Source organism: Bos taurus, chromosome 10 (assembly GCF_002263795.3).
Source record: "Bos taurus isolate L1 Dominette 01449 registration number 42190680 breed Hereford chromosome 10, ARS-UCD2.0, whole genome shotgun sequence".
Classification (NCBI taxonomy): Eukaryota; Metazoa; Chordata; class Mammalia; order Artiodactyla; family Bovidae; genus Bos; species Bos taurus.
In genome coordinates, this window is record NC_037337.1 from 38,370,616 (window position 1) to 38,392,141 (window position 21,526).

At 36.7% G+C, this 21,526-nt stretch overlaps 1 protein-coding gene across 4 annotated transcripts in view; it reads left to right on the top strand.

Annotated features, from left to right (window-relative positions):
* Window positions 1-21,526, top strand: part of TMEM62 (transmembrane protein 62) — a 34,627-nt gene that overhangs the window by 11,818 nt on the left and 1,283 nt on the right. For all 4 annotated transcript variants that reach the window (NM_001205497.1, XM_024997500.2, XM_059890365.1 and 1 more), the window contains 6 exons: window positions 2,720-2,875; window positions 6,544-6,703; window positions 10,770-10,883; window positions 13,065-13,149; window positions 17,356-17,460; window positions 18,904-19,022. In NM_001205497.1, the coding sequence (NP_001192426.1) occupies window positions 2,720-2,875; window positions 6,544-6,703; window positions 10,770-10,883; window positions 13,065-13,149; window positions 17,356-17,460; window positions 18,904-19,022 (739 nt within the window). The remainder of the gene's footprint in view (window positions 1-2,719; window positions 2,876-6,543; window positions 6,704-10,769; window positions 10,884-13,064; window positions 13,150-17,355; window positions 17,461-18,903; window positions 19,023-21,526) is intronic.

A 21,526-nucleotide genomic window follows, 5' to 3' on the forward strand; every position in this document is an offset into this window, starting at 1 on the left:
TAAAAGTCATAATTATTATTATGAAATATTGGCCATATTCCTTGTGTTGCACAATATCCCAGTAGCTTACTTTATATGTAATAGTTTGTACCTCTTAACCCCTTGCTTCTATCTTGCTCCTTCTTTCTTCCCTCTCCCCAGTGGTAACCACTAGTTTATTCTCTTTATCTGTAAGTCTGTTTCTTTTTCATTATATTCCCTAGTTTGTTGTAGTTTTTAGATTACACATATAAGTGATCTTGTATAGTATTTGTCTTTCTCTGTCTAATTTATTCACTTAGCATACTACCCTCCAAGTCCATTGTTACAAATGGCAAAATTCCATTCTTTTTTATGTCTGAGTATTATTCCATTGTATATATGCCATATCTTTATCCATTTTTATGTTGATGGACACTTAGGTTGCTTCCATATCTTGGCAGTTGTAAATAATTCTGCTATGAACATTGGGGTGCATGTATCTTTTCAAATTGTATATATACCCAGGATATATATCCAAAGTGCTGGATCATATGGTAGTTCTAGGGTTAAAGTGTTTTGAAGAGAAAACATAACTTATCAAGCATACAGTATAGTTGAATATATATTTACTGAGAATAATGCAGTATGTATTTGAGAATATCTAAGTGCAAGTATACGTATAGATAACTACCATTTCATTGTTTTATATCAATTGCTATTTAACTTTGTTAAACCCAGTGCTATGAAGATGTTAGATACTTAGTAAATATTTGTTAAGCTGAATGTTATCTTGCTATTTTTAACTACAGTTGACCTTTGAACAACACAGTCTGAACTGTGCAGGTCCACGTATACTCAGATTTTTTTCACAAAGTACTTACTACAGTACCTCACAATCCATGGTTAGTTGAATCCATGGATGCAGAACTGAGGTTATGGAGGTCTGACTGGGAAGTCATACTCAGATTTTCGACTGCTTGAGGGTTGGTGCCCCTAACCCCTGCATTGTTCAAGGGTCAACTATACTTCCATTAATTAAAAAGAAGTTTATATCTTGGAAAGTACTTATTCATTTCAGTTGGCTTTTCTAGAAACTGTGTAAGAGCTAAGCTTGAAGCCTCTAATTATTTGGCAACTGTAATTACTTTGAACTAAGACCTGCCTGTTCATGATGGTGAGGCTGTGGGCTGGACTAGAATTACTTTTTACCAGGTAGCCTTCCTAAACCTTGTTCAACTTCTTGATTTTTTTTTTTTTTTGATTTCTTATATATGCAACAGTTACAAGTTAAGTCATGTTAATTAATGAAACCATTTCCTTTCTTTCTCTTCCCACCTGCTCTCCTGTGTTCCACCCTAGGGTTTTATCTAGAGTTTATGTTACTGAAAGAAACTAACCTTTATCTTTTTTGTCGTTATAAATATTTAAATTTTATTATGTTTTGTTCAGTCACTCAGTTGTATCCGACTCTTTGTGACCCCATAAACTGCAGCACGCCAGGCTTCCCTGTCTTTCACCATCTCCTGGAACTTGCTCAAATTCATGTCCATTGAGTCAGTGATGCCATCCAGCCGTCTTGCCCTAATATTATGTCTTAGTACAATAGAAGAGTTTTTTTTTTTTCCCCAGCTTCACTGTGCTGCTTGTGGGATCTTAGTTTCCCAACCAGGGACTGAACCTATGCCCTCAGCAAAAGAAAGTGCAGAGTCCTAGCCATTGGACTGCTAGGAAATTCCCTAGAAGGGTTTTTAAAAACTGTTAGTATGTTAGTAATATTAGACTAGACTTTGTTGGGTATGCAAAAAAATCTAGAAATATCAGTGGCTTAACCCAACAGATGTTTAGTTTTTTTTTCATTTTTGTAAACTCATACTGGGAATAGGACTCATAGTATGAGTCAGGGAAATTTGCAGCCGCAGGGTAACTCTGGAATTCAGACTTCCTCCATCTTATAACATGACTATTTCAACACCTCAATTCCAGGGCAGGGAAGAGAGCGTGGAGAACTCATACCCACTCTTAAGTACTTTGGACCAGAAGTGTGATACATGTCACTTCTGTTCACAGCCCATTGGCCAGAACTAGTCACATGGTCCCAACCTAATACCAGGGAGACTGGGAAATGCAGGGGAGCACGTGGAATATTTGGTGAGCACTATTGTTTCTGCCATAGCTAATCATTTTTCTCCTCAGTTTTAAAAGTTAGAAAATACAGAACTTTGCTTACTCTTTAATGAATAGTTATACCTCAATGTGCATTTAGAAAATCAAAACCACTTAACTTTTGCTATTTTCTTTGAAATTATAGAAATGTTTTAAAGAAGAATTAAAGGTTTCAAATTGTGCTCATTTTAATATTTTATGTAGCATTGTTGATAGGATGAAGAATGTTAGATGTTAGGCTTACGATGAATATTTTAGGTTCAAAATAGCCTTAAAGTATAGAAATCAAATGATTTAATTCAATAAACATTTATTTAAAAATTAAGAATACATGCTATATACTGGGCATTATTTTAGGACACAGTGAAAATTCATTGTTTCAGTCAGATTCCAATTGTGACAAATGTCACGTATGACAAAATGTAACAGTGAAAGGCGCAAGGAAAGAAAGAGGAACGATATTATTTACTCTGCATTCCAATAAGTAATCTCAGAAAGTATAATTTTATATTTTTAACTTTGTTCTGTTTTTTATCCTTCAGTCCCTCTTAAAATATGAAATGACTAAATTACCTCATTGTTCTCTGATCTCTAGGTACCGGATCTTTGCTTTTGATCATGACCTCTTTAGCTTTGCAGATTTGATCTTTGGCGAGTGGCCTGTGGTTCTTATCACTAATCCTAAGTCACTTCTCTATAGTTCTGCTAAACATGAACCACTAGAAAGACTCCTTCACTCAACACACATCAGGTATGTAGCAATTTTTCAGAATTTACTTTTAGTTTGTTATTGATAGAGGATAAGTCATTGTGATTGCATTCTCATGTGAAAGCTATGAGATGCCCCACTTTAGTTTTATCAACAATCTAAACATTATATACATTGCCTACTATTTCATTCCCATTCAGTTAAAAAATACATAGTTTTTAAGCTGCTGAAATTAGAAAAAAAGTTTAGAAACCCACAATCCTACCATTATTGTTTCTTTTATTTCAGCTTCTGTACATGCATGTTTTTACATTGCCATAATCATGATGTATCTATTCATTTGTATCCTGCTTTAACAAAGTTATATCATGTATCAGAAATATATATATTTTAAAATTTTGCTACATAGCCTTTCAAAAAAGCAAAAACTATATAAACCTTATGGAATTGAAAATTCATTTGGTGTATGAATTTGACAGTATATGTCAATGGAATCTTTTTTCTTTTTTAATTTTTTTCTGGCTCTGCTGTGCAGCATGGGGGATCGTGGTTCCCCAATCAGGGATTGAACCTATGTCCCTTGCAGTGAAAGCATGGAGTCTTAACCACTGGACGTCCAGCGACATCTCAACTTATTTTTTATTGAAGTATTGTTGAATTACAATGTTGTGTCAATTACTCCTGTACAGCAAAGTAATTCAGCTATACATTTATATACATTCTTTTTCATTTTCTATTCCATTATGGTTTATCACAAGATATTGAATATAGTTTTCTGTGCTATACAGTAGTTTCTCTCTTCTATATATACCAGTCCAACCCTCTCCCACTCCCCTCCCGCTTGGCATTCTATCCCTGCGTCCCTGATTCTATTTCACAGGTAGGTTCATCTGTGTCACGTTTTAGATTCCACATATAAGTGATATCATAGTGTATTTGTCTTTCTCTTTCTGACTTGCTTCACTTACTATGATAATCTCTAGTTGCATCCATGTTCCTGAAAATGGCATTATTTTGTTCTTTTCTATGGCTGAGTAGTATTAAATAGAATCTTAATGAAACATTACCATTCCTTTTGGAAGAGACTTATAACCTTTTGCAAACATAAGGGCACTTGTTTTAATATACTTTCTTAAAATTTTATTTTGAAAAATAGCACGACATAACTTTTGGAAAATAAGGTAATGGGATTATATGTGTATTCCTGTCCCATCCCCCACCCCCTAATAGAACTATTGTTAACATGAGTTTTCTTTCTCAGGCATTCTTTTTCAGGCATGTATTTACATAGTCATAATCATAGGGTACAGTGTATTCTAATTCCTACCTTTTTTCTGTCAACAGAGAGAATGGATCATAGTATATATAACTATTTTCCTATCTTCTTGGTGATCTTTTAGATTTTCTTCTAATTTGAGGATGAACATCTGATGCATATAGACTCTTCCTTTATTTGAATAATTGCTTTAGATAGAGTTCTAGAAATGGGATTCTAGCTGAAATAGTTTGAATTCCTTTGTGACTGTTGATAAAGGTTTTCTAACTACTTTATTTTTTTTGCAACTAAAATCATTACTCTTTTAAAAAATTTTTGGTAAAATATACATAAAATTTACCATGTTAACCATTTTTAGTGTACAGTACTTTCATATTGTTGTACAACCATCACCACCATTTGTTTTAACTTCCAAAACTGTAACTCTGTACCCATTCAACATTAACTCCCTATTATCCCTCCCCCCAGCCCCCAGCAACCATTATTCTACTTTTCGTCTCTATGGACTTGACTACTTTAGGTACCTCATGTAGGAGAATCATATATCTGTCCTTTGTGACTGGCTTCTTTCATTTAGTGTAATGTCTTCACCCATTTTTAAAAAAAGATTTATTTGTTTATTTTTGGTTGTATTTTTGCTCCCAGGGTTTCTCTAGTTGCAGCGAGCTGGGGCTACTCTTTAGCTGGTGATGTGCAGGTTTCTCATTACAGTGGCTTCTCTTGTTGCGGAGCACAGGCTCTAGGTGCACAGGCTTCAGTAGTTATGGCTTGCAAGGTCTAGAGCACAGGCTTAGTAGTTGTGTACAGGCTTAGTTGCTCTGAGGCATGAGGAATGTTCCCAGACCAGGGATCGAACCCATGTCCCCTGCACTGGGAGGCAGATTCTTATCCACTGTGCCACCAAGGAATTCTGTCTTCACCAGTTTTGAAGCATGTGCCAGAATCTTCTTCCTTTTTAAGGCTGAATATTATTTCATTGCATGTATATACTATATTTTGTTAATCCATTCATCTGTTGAGGTGGCTCAGTTGGCAGAGAGTCTGCCAGCAATGCAGGAAACCCAGGTTCGATCCCTGATTTGGGAAGATCCCCTGGAGAAGGAAATAGCAACCCACTCCTGTATTCTTGCCTGGAGAGTCCCAAGGACAGAGGAGCCTGGTGGGCTATAGTCCATGGGGTTGCAAAAGAGTTGGACACGACTGAGCGACTAAACCTACCAGCCTATTCATCTGTTGATAGACACTTTTGCTTCCAACTTTTCACTATTGTGAATAATGCTATGAACATGTGTATAAATATGTGTGTTCCAGTCACTGCTTTCAGTTCTTTTGGGTATATATTTAGAAGTGGAATTGCTGGACCATATGGTAATTCTGTTTAATTTTTTGAGAAACTGCCATACTGTTTTCCATATTGGCTGTGTCGTTTCACATTCTCATCAGCAGTGTACAAGGAACCTGATTATTTTTGAAAACAGGTACTAATTTATAATGTTACCAAGAAATAGGAGTGCAAATTTCACAGAACTCTTATCATTATTGGATACTGTACTTTTAAAAATATTTACTCATTATTCTGGAAAAAAAAGGGTACCAAGCTGTTTTATTTCTTTTGATTACTAGGTAAGTGGAATATATATCTCTTCGGTTACATTTCTTGATAGGAGCTGCATATCAGATTTAGATTTAGAATAGTTTCTAATTTCTCACCTTTTCAGGTTTGCTGAGTTATACAACTCCAGAAGCCACCGTTTACAAAGAATTCAGATCATATAAGCCGTGTCGTATGAACAGTTGCAGAGTGTAATGGTCTATTTTACAGTTGCCCTTTGGTATCTCTGGGAGATTGGTTCTAGGACCCCCTGCAAATACCAGAGTCTTCAGATGCTCAAGTCCCTTATGTGATGTGGTGTAGTATTTGCCTATAACCTATACTTCAAATCTTACCTAGATTACCTATAGGCTTTTCCGGTGGCTCAGTGGTAAAGAATCTGCATGCAATGCTGGAGATGTGTGTTCGATCCCTGGGTTGGGAAGATCCCCAGAGAAGGAAATGGCAACCCACTCTAGTATTCTTGCCTGGGAAATCCCATGGACAGAGGATCTGGCGGGCTATATTCCATGGGGTTGCAAAAGAGTTGGCTACAACTTAGTGACTGAACAACAACAGATTACTTAATAATACCTAATACAATTTAACTTCTGTGTAAATAGTTGCTGGTGCAAGGCAAATGCAAGTTTTGTGAAATTTTTCTTTTTTGAATATTTTCAATCTATGGTTGGTTGAATCCACAGGTTCCACATCTCAGGAACCTAAAGATCAACCGATGGAAGCTTTACTGTACTTAAATCTTTTCAGGTTATAACAGGGTTATTCTTCTTTATAGAAACAATGGCAAATACCTAAAACCATGCATTTATGCTTTCATTTTAGAGTCTTGGCCTTTTCCTTATCCTCCATTACTTCAGTTGCAGTTAAGATTGATGGAGTTCCTTTAGGGCAAGCTAGTCATTTGTCTGGTCCTATTTTCATACTAAAGTGGAACCCAAGAAACTACAGTAATAAGACACATAACATAGAAGTTATCGTTCAGGTAAGTTAGTAATTTTCAACTTGGTATGTAAATGATTAGTAACCACATTGAACTTTGATTTTTTTTTTTTTTAGTCAGTTGATTAAGATGAAACTAAGTAAAAAATTTTGAATACACTGGTTAAAATATCCTGAACATAGACACTCAGGAGCAATTCTGCTGTTAGACTGAAAACTGGGCAGAGAACATGAGTGTGTGACTACCGACTGCAGTCCCCTCTTTTTTAATCCCAGGGAATCATTCTTTTGCTTTCTTCCAACTTGAGCCAGAATTTCCCCAATATACCTAAAGATAATAGAATAAGTCACATGTATTTATGTGTCCACACCTTTGATTGCTGTCTCCAAGTATTGGAAAATTGTGTTTACTATTTTGAAAGCCTAAGATAGAAAATTTTCAAGGCATCAAAGACATTTTTTGTTTGGGGAGTGGTCATTGATAGTGCATGTAGTGAACTGCCTGCCTATCCCTTTTCTGATTCAGCTTGTGGGGCATTTAATTCAGCAGACCTGCCAGAGTAGAAAGTGATCATCATTACCAAAATAGAGCAGTTTTGTCAATACAGTGAAACATGTTAGGTGGTAGACTGTGCTAAAAAATTAGTTTCTGGAAAAAAAGCCCGTCAATCTTACCACAGTATGGTTTGATGACAGTTTTAAGCTAATCTTTTAATGTTAAGTCTTAGTTTGAAGATTGCCAAGTAATCCTTCGGAAAACACATGTAATTATTCTCATCTTTTTTATATGTGTGTCACAGAGAAAGATTTTGAGCAGGAAGGAGCAATTTACTGAGCTTCTTCTAAGACACTTAGAATTTTTTTTTTTTTTTTACTAAATCCATGTAACAATCTTCCATGATGTAAGTTTTATCTCCAGTTCATAGATGAGGAAACAGGAGAAGGCTCTCTGCAGTGCCACCCATCTGCTTAGAAGGAAGAAGAAACTCACAGATAGCATGTGGAAGGAGGGGATGCTCTCCTTAATGTCTTTCATATTAGAAGTTGGCTTATTTTAAAACGACTTGAAGATATAAGTACACGTGGAATAAATTGTTCCCTATCTTTACAGTCATGGGGAAGAAGTGAGAGCAATCACAGACCTGCTCCTTGCAGGAAGGTGGAACTCCCATATCTTTGAATTGCTTGTTTTATAAGGAAGAAACCATAGTTCACATTCCTCAAAACATTTCTGCCTGCTTAGTTGAATCCTTAGTAAAAATGTGAAATAACATATATTTTGATATGTTTCATATTTCTAACATTTTTGAGATGTAATTTATATTTAAAACCCATATACTTAAGAGTACAGTTTGGTGAGTTTTGACTTTCTTACACATCCTTGAAACCATTACTACAATCAATACCATCTGTCTCTCTCAAAAGTCTTCTTATGCCCTTTTGCAACTGCTTTCCTTCCACCCCCATTTCAGGTAACCACTGATCTGTTTTCTGTCTATATGAATATAATTCTAGGAAATTAGTCTACTGAATACTAAAATAGGGAACCTAGTCGCCTTATTCATCAATGAGAAAATTCTGTCCTTTTAAATACAGTTTACATATAGATGAGTCTGAGAGAAAACTTCATGGGAGAAGACACTGATTTATTTTATCTATGTATGTATTTATTGAATATCTGTACATTTCCAGGCAACCTAGTACCAACTAGACTTTTCAGTCAGTTCTCAGTGTGGTTCCTGAAGTAGTAGCATCAACATCACCTGGAAACTCATTAGAGGTCCAATCCCAAACCTATGAATCAGAAATTCTGGAGATGAAAGCTAACCCTATGCTTTGACAATCCCTCCAGGTGATTCTGATGTGCACTAAAGTTTGAGAACCAGAATGTAAGATTATTGTGCCTGCTTTGCCAATTTAAAGAGTAAACTCTAGAAATCTCTATCTCTCAAAGAGAATCTCTGCATTAAAATAAGAACTTTAAAAAAACCCCAAGAATACGTAATTCAGAGTAAGAACACTTGAGAAATAAAAGTTTGATAAACACCAGTGCAAATTCTTTTTGCTATTTTAAAGCTTTTCATGATAGGGAATTTTTAAAATAAATGAAAGAGATAATACTATAATGAATTCCCAACTTTAACGAATCGCCCAACTTTAAAGATTATCAACTCATGAACAGTCTTGTTTCATCTATACCCTATCCACTTCTCCCTGTACCACAATGTTATTTCATCTGTGTAAATATTCGTATGACAGTATGTATCACTAAAAGATAACTATTTAAAAAAAGTAATGATAATACCATATCACACCTGAAAAATTAACACTTATACCTTAATTTCAAACTATTCAGCTAATGTTCCAGTCTTCCCATTTTGTCATTTATATTGCATTTGGTTCGTTCAAATCAGAATTCAGACAAGGCTCAAATACTGCATTTAGCTGATTTGTCTTTTCAGTTTCTTAATCTATAGGTTCCCTTTCCATCCTCCTTTTTTCCCCCTTGCAATTTGTTTGCTTTGGAAACTGGACCTTTTATCCTGTAGTGTTTCTGTATTCTGGATTTTTGCTGTTTGTATCCATGTGGTATCATGTAGTATGATTTTCCACTCCCTCTAGTTTCTATAACTGGTAGTTAGATTTTAAGGTTTGATCATATTTGAGTCTCTGTTTTTTTGGCAGGAATACTTCCTTTGGTGTTTTATGCTTTTATCAGAAGCCTATAATATCTGGTTGTCTCTCTTTTAAGAATATTAAAATTGATCACTGTATGTAGATATTGTTGATCCTACATAGTTGTGTGCTGGTAAATGTTTAACCACTAACTTGGGGCATGTTTGAAGGGAAGAAGTTGATGTATACCAATTTCCATAGTATAAATATTCCTCCAGTAGCTGGTTTTAAGCTACCGATACATTAGCTGGTCTGCAAAGTTCCTGCTGCTGCTGCTAAGTTGCTTCAGTCGTGTCCGACTCTGTGCGACCCCATAGACGGCAGCCCACCAGGCTCTCCCATCCCTGGGATTCTCCAGGCAGGAACACTGGAGTGCAAAGTTCCTGAACATGTAGCAATTGGCCCTTGTCAGACAAGCCAGTGCCAGCACAATGCTGGCTTATCCTCCATTCACTGTGGGAATTCTAGTACCTATTGATAGTCTGAGACTAGATACATTATTTCATTGGAGTTATAAAATGGTGATATTCAAATTGCCACTCTTAATTATATGAGTATTAATTAGAAGAGTCCCATAGAAAAGAAATTTGGCTCACTTATTTGATACCCAGATACAGAGTTCATACAGGAAAGGCAGGATAAAGTCTTCATTCATCCTCCACCTTCCCTTTTCTAAATCTGTTTTCAGAATAATGAATTCTCTACCATCTGCCAAACATAACCAAATGAGTCTTTCAGTATTATTATGAATTCATAGTTAAAAAAAACGTGGTTGGTATGTTTCACTCCATTGCATTTATTCTTTCTGATGTTCAATTGTCCCATCTTTGGCTAGTGGGAGCCTAAGTTGGCCACTAAGTCCTCTGATACAATCCTAATAGTCCTTGTTAAGTTTTCTTTCTTTCTGGTACAAAGATGTTCCAAGCCCTTGTGCATTTCTTACTCAAGAATTGGAATCAGCTATTTCTCTAAAGAACATTGGTTTCTTGTAGTGGGGAATTTTATTTTGAGACCAAAATCTGGGCACTAGCCCAGCTAGCTCATTACTGTTTTTAGGTCTTTTCAATAAACAAAGGGAAATACAGATTTTTTTTTTTAAAGACTACTTTGTGATACACACTGATATTTCCAATTCAAATCTAGAATTACAAAGTTTAAAAGAAGTTTTAAAGTGCTCATATGTTCACCTGAAACTACCACAACATTGTTAATCAGCTATACCCCAGTACAAAAGAAAAAGTTTAAAGTTAAAAAAAAATAAAGTACGAAGATACTCTGAAAAAAAAATCAAGTTTTCATAGGAAGACTCAAAAATAAATGAAAAAAGGTGTCACTTATTCTGAGATAACTGACGAAAATTATTGGAAACTTAATCTTGGAACATTGTACGTATTTGTACATGAGGGTTGCTTCCCTACTGTGCTTATTACTAGGATTCTGCTGGAAGAAGTAAGAGTGTTCAACACATATTTTCAGCTCGAGAGGATATTCAGCTCAGATTTGATCCCCTGGCATCATTTATTCTCCTTACTGACCATTGTACTGTGGTGAGTAAATTCAACTTACTATTATATATGTTTTTACTAGATTTGGTAGGTCTGATGTCATAAATAATATACTCATGTGATGAGAAAGCAGAACCTTATCAAATTAAAAGTTTAGTTGTTTGTCTAGAAGAATACAATGACTTTAAATTGATTTGAATTAAAAGAAGAGGAGACACAGACATGTATTACCTGTTCTGAACCTGGTTCTAAGTAATGACATAAAACAGGATTACTAAGGGAATTATAGGAACTGTGCTAAATTAGGATATTTCAAAAATAATATTTCTTCCCACATAAATAATATATGCTTAATATAGAAAAATTGGAAAATTTAGAAGTAATGTATAATGAACCCCACATCATTCCTTTATCACACTAACCATTATAACCATTGTATTTCTCATTATAATACTATTTGTTTATTTTTCTCTTATTTACATTTGGATATAAGTTTTTACTATAAAATGGTAATATACTTTTCATTCTCTTTCCATTTGATTTTTTCTACTGAGGAATTTGTTTTGATGGTTTTCTTACATCACATTTGTTTTATACATGATGCTTATTGGCTGCATTATATTGTCATAGACATACCTTAATTTATTTGACCATTTCCCTATTGTTGAGCATTTGTTTCCAATTTTTCCCTCTACTGCAAAAATATTGCTTGTTTCTGCATTTATTAGTTTTTTGGAAATTTCTGGAAATGAATTGTTGGATCAAAGAATGGACACATTATTCTACATGCTTCATTTATTATATAATTTATATAATTACACAGATTTTAAAATTATTTATTATATTCATTGTTTTTGGTCTGTTCTCCCTCATGAAAAGATAAGTCCCATGAGTGCAAGAATGTCTTTTTGGTATGCCTAACACAAGTAGACCCTCAAATAAGTATTTCTTGAATGAATAAATATTTTTATTTTTTAGTTTTTAATATACACTGTCAAACTGTCTTTCAGAGAATCTTTGGCAATTTACAGTCTAGTTTCCTCAGATCTCCCTCTCCTGGGTATTAACATAAAATGCACTACAATGTTGAGAAGAAAATTTAAACCCCTTTCATTTCACCTTCCAAAGATAGCTTAATCTCCTCTTATATCCGCACAGACTTAATGTGCATTCCTTATTATTTTAATTTACGCTTATTACTTGTGTGATTGAATGTTAAAAAAAATATGCCTAATGGGCATTTGCATCTCATTTTTACAAATTATTTATTTTTCTTTTGGGGATTTTTAATAGTCACCTAGATCAGGCTTTGAAAACTTTGGTGTACTTATGAATCACTTGGAAATGTGAATAAGAGCCTGATTCTGATTAGTAGAGCTGAAATGGGGCCTGAGATTCTGTATTCCTAAGAGGCTCAAGGTGATTCCAGAGATGACCTGGGGCCCGTACTTGGAGAACAAGAACCTAGATTACATGTCTCTTTACTGTGAATTAATCTTCAAGTGAGTGATTTCTTGGTGGAGAAAGCATAAAGAAATGCAGTCTCTGTTTATTCAGCTTGTAGTGTATTGCATACTGGGTTTGTTTGTTTTTTTCACTTTTATACTTTTTAAAAAAACTTTATTTTATATTGGAATATAGTTGATTAACAGTGTTGTGATAGTCTCAGGTGTACAGCAAAGTGATTCAGTTATACATTTACATGTATCTATTCTTTTTCAAATTCTTTTTCCATTTAGGTTGTTACATAATATTGAGCAGAGTTCCCTGTGCTATACAGTAGGTCTTTGTTGGTTATCCACTTTAAATATAGCAGTATGTACATGTCCATCCCAAACTACCTAACTATCCCTTCCCTGCTTCTGCCCTCCCCCTGTAACCGTAAGTTTGTAACACTCTTATAAGATTTTAAATAAAACAGTACAAATTATGCTTAACCTAGTACACTGAAAGTGGACTGTTTTAATTTGATTTTATGTAACTGTATGAAATTATTTAGTTTCAATGTTGGTCCAGGTATCCAAATCTTAAAAGACAAATGCTGAGGCAACTTACAATTATCTTCTTTGCCGCATCAGATTTTCAATTCTCTTTGACTGTATATTTTTCTTATATAGTCATTTCTCCTAATGATGTCATTTCCGTTTGTGTTAATGGGGCTGTTTATAAAAACTGAAGATGTATCCATATGTCTGTTCCATGTTAATTTCTCTTTGTCTGCAGGCCCGGGTCATATTTGTGATGATTGTGCTGATCCAGCTCATCATTCTCATTATTTTTCGGTATCAAGCATATCCAGAGCATAAAGGTTAGTCACCATGGGTTCCTTTTACTCTTAGAAGACCTTACTTTCATGCATCCCATAATCTCCTGACTAAATGTCAGTGCAGACTGTCTTTGCCTGAACTCTGTGAGGTGCATCCTTCAAACTATCGTGCTCACTTCAAACCCCCTTTTCTGTACCATTTTCTCCAACCTTTCCAGGTCATAATGAACTTTTGTGTCTTTGAATCCCAAGAGTCCTTCCTAAGGATTAATTCTGTACTTAACCAGCCAATCACCTTGTTTACATCACAACTTCAAATGTGTATATTTTCTACTCAATCAGACTCGAGTTCCTCAATATAGGAGCTCTTGTTCAGTACTTCTTTTCTGTTTTCTACAGTACCCAGCACTGAGTTTGTGTATTTCAGACAATAAATATTGACACTTGTTGAAGTAAGTGTTCCTTATTCCTTCCTGGCTTGGATGAAATCCCAGGAACTGATTGTGGGGAAGGGGAGGACTGTGGTAAAGATTAAACCATCAGATCAGATCAGATCAGATCAGTCGCTCAGTCGTGTCCAACTCTTTGCGACCCCATGAATCGCAGCACGCCAGGCCTCCCTGTCCATCACCAACTCCCAGAGTTCACTCAGACTCACGTCCATCGAATCAGTGATGCCATCCAGCCATCTCATCCTCTGTCGTCCCCTTCTCCTCCTGCCCCCAATCCCTCCCAGCATCAGAGTCTTTTCCAATGAGTCAACTCTTCGCATGAGGTGGCCAAAGTACTGGAGTTTCAGCTTTAGCATCATTCCTTCCAAAGAAATCCCAGGGCTGATCTCTTTCAGAATGGACTGGTTGGATCTCCTTGCAGTCCAAGGGACTCTCAAGAGTCTTCTCCAACACCACAGTTCAAAAGCATCAATTCTTCAGCGCTCAGCTTTCTTCACAGTCCAACTCTCACATCCATACATGACCACAGGGAAAACCATAGCCTTGACTAGACAGACCTTTGTTGGCAAAGTAATGTCTCTGCTTTTGAATATGCTGTCTAGGTTGGTCATAACTTTCCTTCCAGGGAGTAAGCGTCTTTTAATTTCATGGCTGCAGTCACCATCTGCAGTGATTTTGGAGCCCAGAAAAATAAAGTCTGACACTGTTTCCACTGTTCCCCATCTGTTTCCCATGAAGTGATGGGAGCGGATGCCATGATCTTCGTTTTCTGAATGTTGAGCTTTAAGCCAACTTTTTCACTCTCCACTTTCACTAGTATACATATCCTACTGAATGTTTTCCTGCTTATATATATTTTTAAAAATTCTGTGAAAAAGTTCAAAAAGCATTAGTGCACAAAATGTAAATAAATAAATATTTGAGGGATGCCTCAGCCTCATGTGGGAGTACCAGTATTTTTGTATAGTTATTTAAAATTCACAACGTATTTTTACTTACATTATCTTAATCTTACAACAATCCTGTGAGGTAGGTATTATTGTTTCCCATTTAAAGACTAGAAAACTGAGGACTGCAGAGTTAATGTAGGTTATCTAGTGTCTTATAGCTAATAAGAGTCTGACTCCAGGTCAATTCTTTTCTGTAAACAACACTTCTCAATCTGACTACACCTTAGAATGTCCTGGGGAACTTTTAAAATCACAGTGTCTACACAGTACTTTCAGTGCTTACACAGAATGTCTGTGGGTAGGACCTAAGCATCAGTATTTTTTAAAGCTCCTCAGATGATTCTAGTGTGTGGTAGGGCTGAGAAGCACGGCTCTGTCCAAAGCAGTATTTCTCAGTCCTGCTGCGTAGAATCCCCTGGGTTGCTGCCTCAACTCCCCTCTTTCCCAGGTCAACTAAATCAGAATCTCTGGAGGGTGAGACTTGGGCATGAGTATTTTCTAAAAGTTCCCCCAGGTTATTCTAACGTACAGCCAAAGTAGAGAATCATTGCTTAAAATTTATAGCATAGCTGCCTCTAAGGCTAAAGAATGATATATTTAAAATAAATAAATAATGATAATGAATGGATACGTAGATCAATACTTTGAGAAGTACCAGACTAGAATGAGAGATGAATGAGTAGTAAGTATGCAACACACAAAGTGAGAGAGGTCACGCATTGTCAGGCTTTGTCTGTAATTATCTGTTGGGTTGAACAGTGTTATGAGTATAAAATGAACACGCTGGTCTTCTAGGGAAGATCTGCCATTACTTATATCAGGCTGTCTTTCACTGGGGCCCTTTAAGTAGCTTCCCCTCAGGTGTTGCTCAGTGTGTACTGAGCTTCCCATCATAGTCTTCTGATAACTGATATATGATCAGCCACAGATGAGTGAAATGGCTGGCTGGGGTTGAGCATCTGTGAGGCTCTAGTCTGTGGCTGCAGAATAAAGACCTGGTGCTTTGGCTTTCTGGCACTGTATTTTAAGAGGTGTTAATTTAGAGATCTTTTAGAGATCCCTTTCAGTTGAAGTAAGAGGATAACTGAGTTAAGAGCTGCGTCACATATGGGAAGAGAATATTTGGACAGATACTCATGTTAACTTTAGATATTTATACTTAAGATTAAATTTTGACATTTGCCTTTGATATATATATATAGTTTTTTAAAAAATTTATTTGATTGATAATGTTGTATTTCAGGTATACAGCAAAGTGGTTCAGTTATACATATGCATGTATCCATTCTTTCTAGATTCTTTCCTCATGTAGGTTATCACAGAAGATTGAGTAGATTTCCTCGTGCTATACAGCTGTTGTTGTTCAGTCACTCACTCATGTCCGACTCTGTGACCCTATGGATTGTAGCATGCCAGGCTTCCCTCTCCATCACCAACTCCTGGAGCTTGCTCAAACTCAGGTCCATTGAGTCGGTGAGGCCATCCAACCATCTCATCCTCTGTTGTCCCCTTCTCCTCCTGCCTTCAATCTTTCCCAGTATCAGGGTCTTTTCCAGTGAGTCGGCTCTTCACATCAAGTGGCCAGTAGTGGGGCTTCATCTTCAGCATTAGTCCTTCTGATGAATATTCAGGACTGATTTTCTTCAGGATTGACTAGTTTGATCTGCTTGCTGTCCAAGGGACTCTCAAGAGTCTTCTCCAGGACCACAGTTTGAAGGCATCAGTTCTTCGGGGCTCAGTGTTTTTATTGTCCAGCTCTCACATCCGTACATGACTACTGGAAAAACTATAGCTTTGATTACAGACGTTGGTTGGCAAAGTAATGTCTCTGTTTTTTAATATGCTGTCTGGGTTGGTCATAGCTTTTCTTCCAAGGAGCAAGCGTCTTTTAATTTCATGGCTGCGGTCACCATTCACAGTGATTTCGGAGTCCAAGAAAATAAAGTCTTGTCACTGTTTCCATTGTTTCCCCATCTATTTGCAATGAAGTGATGGGATCAGGGACCATGATCTTAGTTGTTTTAAGCTAACTTTTTCACTCTCTTCTTTAACCTTCATTAAGAGGCTCTTTAGTTCTTCTTCGCTTTCTGCCATAAATGTGGTGTCATCTGCATATCTGAGATTATTGATATTTCTCCCTGCAATCTTGATTCTAACTTGTGCTTCTTCCAGCTTGGCATTTTGCATGATGTACTTTGCACAGAAGTTAGATAAGCAGGGTGACAGTAGACAGCCTTGATGTACTGTTTTCCCAAATTTGAAACCAAAACTGCTATACAGTAAATCCTTATTGATTATTTGTCTTATACATAGTGTGTTGGAATAGGAAATGGCAACCCAGTCTGGTATTCTTGCCTTGAAAATTCCATGGGTGGAAGAGCCTGGTGGGCTACAGTCTGTGGGGTCGCCAAGAGTCAGACATGGCTGAGCATGCACGCATGCGCACATTTAGGTTACTTCCATGTCTTAGCTATTGTAAATAGTGCCGTAGTGCACCCAAACACTGGGTGACCTTTGACATACTTTGATATAACTTTTGGAAGTTTGTACGTTCGGATACTAAGTCTCATGGAAAACAAAGACTTGATCGTTTTTTGAGCATAGAATATTTGTGTGTGTGTGTGTCTTGCAACTACACCATTGCTTTGAACTTCCTACGTTCTGTAATTCTAAGTGAAATGGCTTACCAGAATTCCTGGCAACTGCTGATTTAAAGTAATGTCATCCATATTACAAATGATTTGCTGAAGATGTAGTAGATAGCCATTGGAAGTCTTCTAGAAAATATTTTAAAGAACCTGAACTTTGAATGTGTTTACTGGAGTTTTCAAATTTATTCTGTTTAGGACCACCAGGATTTATAAATTTGACGTCATTTTCCCTTCATGTCTTGAGCAAACTAAATATCTCCTACTATTCTGTGTTGCTGCTGACCTTGTATACAGTGCTGGGTAAGTCATTAGGAAACCTGACATTGTGGAGAATTCTGCCAAAGAATGTATTGAGAATTTTAACATTAGCCATTTAGGTTCTGGGGAGCACAGTGACTGGCACATGGCTTCTTCATTTCCTGGGGCATGATCTTGGGGAATACAGTCCTTTCCTAACTTAAAGGACATTTAATCAACATCAGGCTAACTTAAGGGTGCTGAGAGGACCATGACAATTAGTATTTGTGTAGAAACTTAATAGAAGATAGAAGTTCAGCTTAAATGTCATCTCCTCAGAGCAGCCTTTGATCACGTTAAAGCTTTGTCCTCTATTTTACCACACTTTATTTCTTTCATTACTTTGTCAGAATTTATGAATGTTCCTTACTAAGAGTCATTTAGGAGTTAATATATCCTTAGTCTATATTTTATACTTTCAGTCCATCTTTGGACTTTTATTTCGTTATTAGTTACTCCCACCAGAGAACAGAAAGTAGTTAAATAAAAATATGACTCTTTACAATTTTGTATAACAAACTATGGCAGATTCCCCTTTGGAGGTTGGTTTCCTTGTTAGGAGATGGGTTGAGGCTGTTTCAGACACTTGTTTTCCACTAGGACCAAAGCAAGTGATTTGCTTCCTGACTGTAAAGGGAAACATTAGAAGAGAAGCTGTTCCATTTGTAAAGGTTGACACTTAAACTAAGATGTATCTAATGGAGTACATAATATATATATATCTGAGAAAATTGCCTATGACTTTTTAAAGTTGAACTCTACTCTTACCAGCAAATGATAGTATTATATTTTGAGAAGGGAAATCCGACTGTCCCTTAATCATTCTTGACAATATAGTAGTTCCAGAAGCCTGCACATTGAGAAGGAGCAGTAAATAATAATAGGGAGTAGAGAAAAGTCATTCTGGCATTGCAGATGAAAAAATAAAGAAGTGAGTTAAGCTATGAACATGTTAACCCTGAGTATGTAGTTGATGTACAAAGTAAGGATTGTGGGTCAGCAAGAAAAGGATAAAAATACATTCATTAATAAGAAAGATAAGAAGTACATTTTAGAATGATTAAAGTGTTTGAAGTCTTATTGCTTAAAGGAGTAAATTTCAGTTATCTGGAAAATTAAGTGTCTATGGAGTACCTTTTTGCTTCTTAAAGGAAAGTTAAGAATCTTCTAAAATTTGTGAATGTACTCCAGTCTGTTTCTGGAATCTATTCCAGATATAGCACTTAGGCAATTTTATAATCTAGAGAAATAGGGAGCAAAAGAGCAAATAATTGGTTAGCTGGGATATTGTACAACAGAGATTAACAGAGAAGAAAAGCTTTGCAAGCAAATGCTTATAGATGACTAGTCTCATATTTCTTCATTAGTCCTAAAATGTATCTTGTGAATATGTGTAATCAGAATCATAGTTATGTAAATTCCTTTCCTATCCATTGCCTCTTTCAGGCCCATGGTTTGTTGGTGAAATCACTAAAGGCAAATTGGGCTGCTGCTTTTCCTTTGGAATCTTTGTTGATGGACATTTCCTACAAGGCAGTTTAACGTTTATAGTTGGAATTCTCCAGGTAAGAATTCAGAAATACAATTTAAGACCATCTTGGTTTTGCTGGACTAATTGCATAACAATTACGAATTATATCCAAAATCCCAAGTTAAATACCACAGATCATGTGTCCTAACCTACCGGCAGGGCAGTCTTTAGTATTTGGTATTTTATTTGTTTTTATAGTGCTTTCCAAGCTCTTTCTTCCACCACTCTTGTAAGCATCTAAGATAAATTTTTGGCAGGAAGGTTTATAAGAGGTGAGAGAGGTTTTTGTTGTTTGTTTGTTTCACTGTGCTTTTTCATCTACAAACAGTGAAAGAAGAGACTTATGGTAGAATAAATGATAGACTTCAGGGTAAACCAAAATTGGTTATGATAATGAAGAAGGAAACTATTTCAGAGGGAGGAAAGGAAAAATAGACACACAAGAAAAGTGGATGAGTTACCCAGTGGAAGCTTTCTAGCTGTCTTAGCAGTTCATTTGTTTCTGAAAACACTGATATATTAGGTTTACATTTGGATTGAGATTTCTTTAGAACAAACACAAATAAAAAACCCAGACCTGTAGCAAATCTCTGTAAACAGGTTTGAAAACTGTTTACCTAACAATTTATTTATTTATTGTTCTTACCTAATGGGGCTAATGGATCAAAATCTGAGGTGATGATCTGAAGTTTTATAAGAGATCCAAAAACATTGTTCAAAATGAGTTCACAGCCTCATAAGAGGGCAGTAAAGCATGATCTGCAGGGTTAGAAACAGACAAGTAGGGAAGATCTGCCTAGTGAACACTAACCACAAGCCAGAATATTCTGTTTAGCAGCATTTCATATGGGATGAGATCCAGGTCTAGTTAAGTTTTCTATTATATAGATGGAGGCTGTCTTTCAGGAGCATCCTTCAGTTCAGTTCAGTCCCTCAGTCATGTCTTTCTCTTTGCAACCCCATGGACTGCAGCACGCCAGGCTTCCCTGTCTATCGCCAATCCCTGGAGCTTGCTCAAACTCATGTCCATCAAGTCGGTGATGCCATCCAACCACCTCATCCTCTATCATCCCCTTCTCCTCCTGTCTTCAATGTTTCCCAGCATCAGGGTCTTTTCCAGTGAGTCAGTTTTCGCCATCAGGTGGCCAAAGTGTTGGAGCTTCAGCTTTCACATCAGTCCTTCCAATGAATATCCAGGACTGATTTTTTTAGGATTGACTGGTTTGACCTCCTTGCAGTCCAAGGGACTCTCAAGAGTCTTCTCCAACACCACAGTTCAAAAGCATCAATTCTTTGGTGCTCAGCTTTCTTTATGGTCCAACTCTAACATACATATACATGACTACTGGAAAAACTATAGCTTTGACAGGAGCATCCTTATTCCAACTAAGATCTGAGCTTTACCAAAAGGTGGGTTTACAGTCATATTTTAATAAATAGTATACCAAGAATGGATTTTATGTATCATCTAGGCCCATAGCTCATAAATCTATTATATCTCTGATCTAGACTTCTTCTCTGCACCTCAGGTGCTTGTGTATACAACTGGCATTTCGCATCTTCCTTAGATATCTCACAGGAATCTCAACTTAATATACCTCTAACAGGACTTTTCATTTGTATCCCCAAACCTGTTTCTCCCAAGTTCTTCGCAGTTTCAATAAATTATCTAGGATGCATCTTAAGTTCTTCCCCTTCCCTCACACTTTTTATCTAGTTCATCAGCAAGTAGCACTATACATGTCTTTTCTCTGTCACTATTACCATCATTCTTACCTAATCATATTTATTAAAAAAAAATTATTTGGCTGTGTCAGGTCTTAACTGCAGCACGCAGGATCTTCGTTGCATCCTGAGGGGTCTTTCCTTGCAGCACGTGGGCTCTCTAGTTGTGGTGCTTGGGCTCTGGAGCACATGCACTCAGTAGTTGCAGTGCACGGGCTTAGTTGCTCCACGGCATATGGGATCTTAGTTCCCCAGCCAGGGATCAAACCCACATCCCCTGCACTGCATGGTGGATTCTTGCAGTGACCCAGGGAAGTCCCCAATAATTATTTCTTGCCTGGGCTACTGCAGTAACCCCCTAACTGGCTTCCCGTTGTTGCTCTTGTCTCCCTGTTGTCAGCTTAAAACTCTTAAAGCAGATCAGTGACATGATCTGGGTCCTGCTGACTGCCCCAAATTCCACCTACCTTATCATGTTCCAGGCCAACAGGAGGGTAACGGGAGATGGGCCCATTTCTGGGCTTTTCATTTGTTCTTCTGCCTGGAATGCTCTTCCACTGACTCATTTCTGTCCTTCAGACCTCAGAGAGCCCATCTCCCATTGCCCTGTAACCAGTTATTTTCTTCATTGAATTTATCACCATCTGTAATTATCTTCCCCCTCCTCTTTTTTGGGGGGTGGGTTTCCTCTTTTCTGTACTAGAATGTAAGCTGTCTGAATCATCTTTTCTGACTTGTTCATCAGTGTGTCCCTTGCCTAGAGCCTTGCACAGTGCCTGCCACATAATGAGTGCTCAATAATTATTTGGTGAA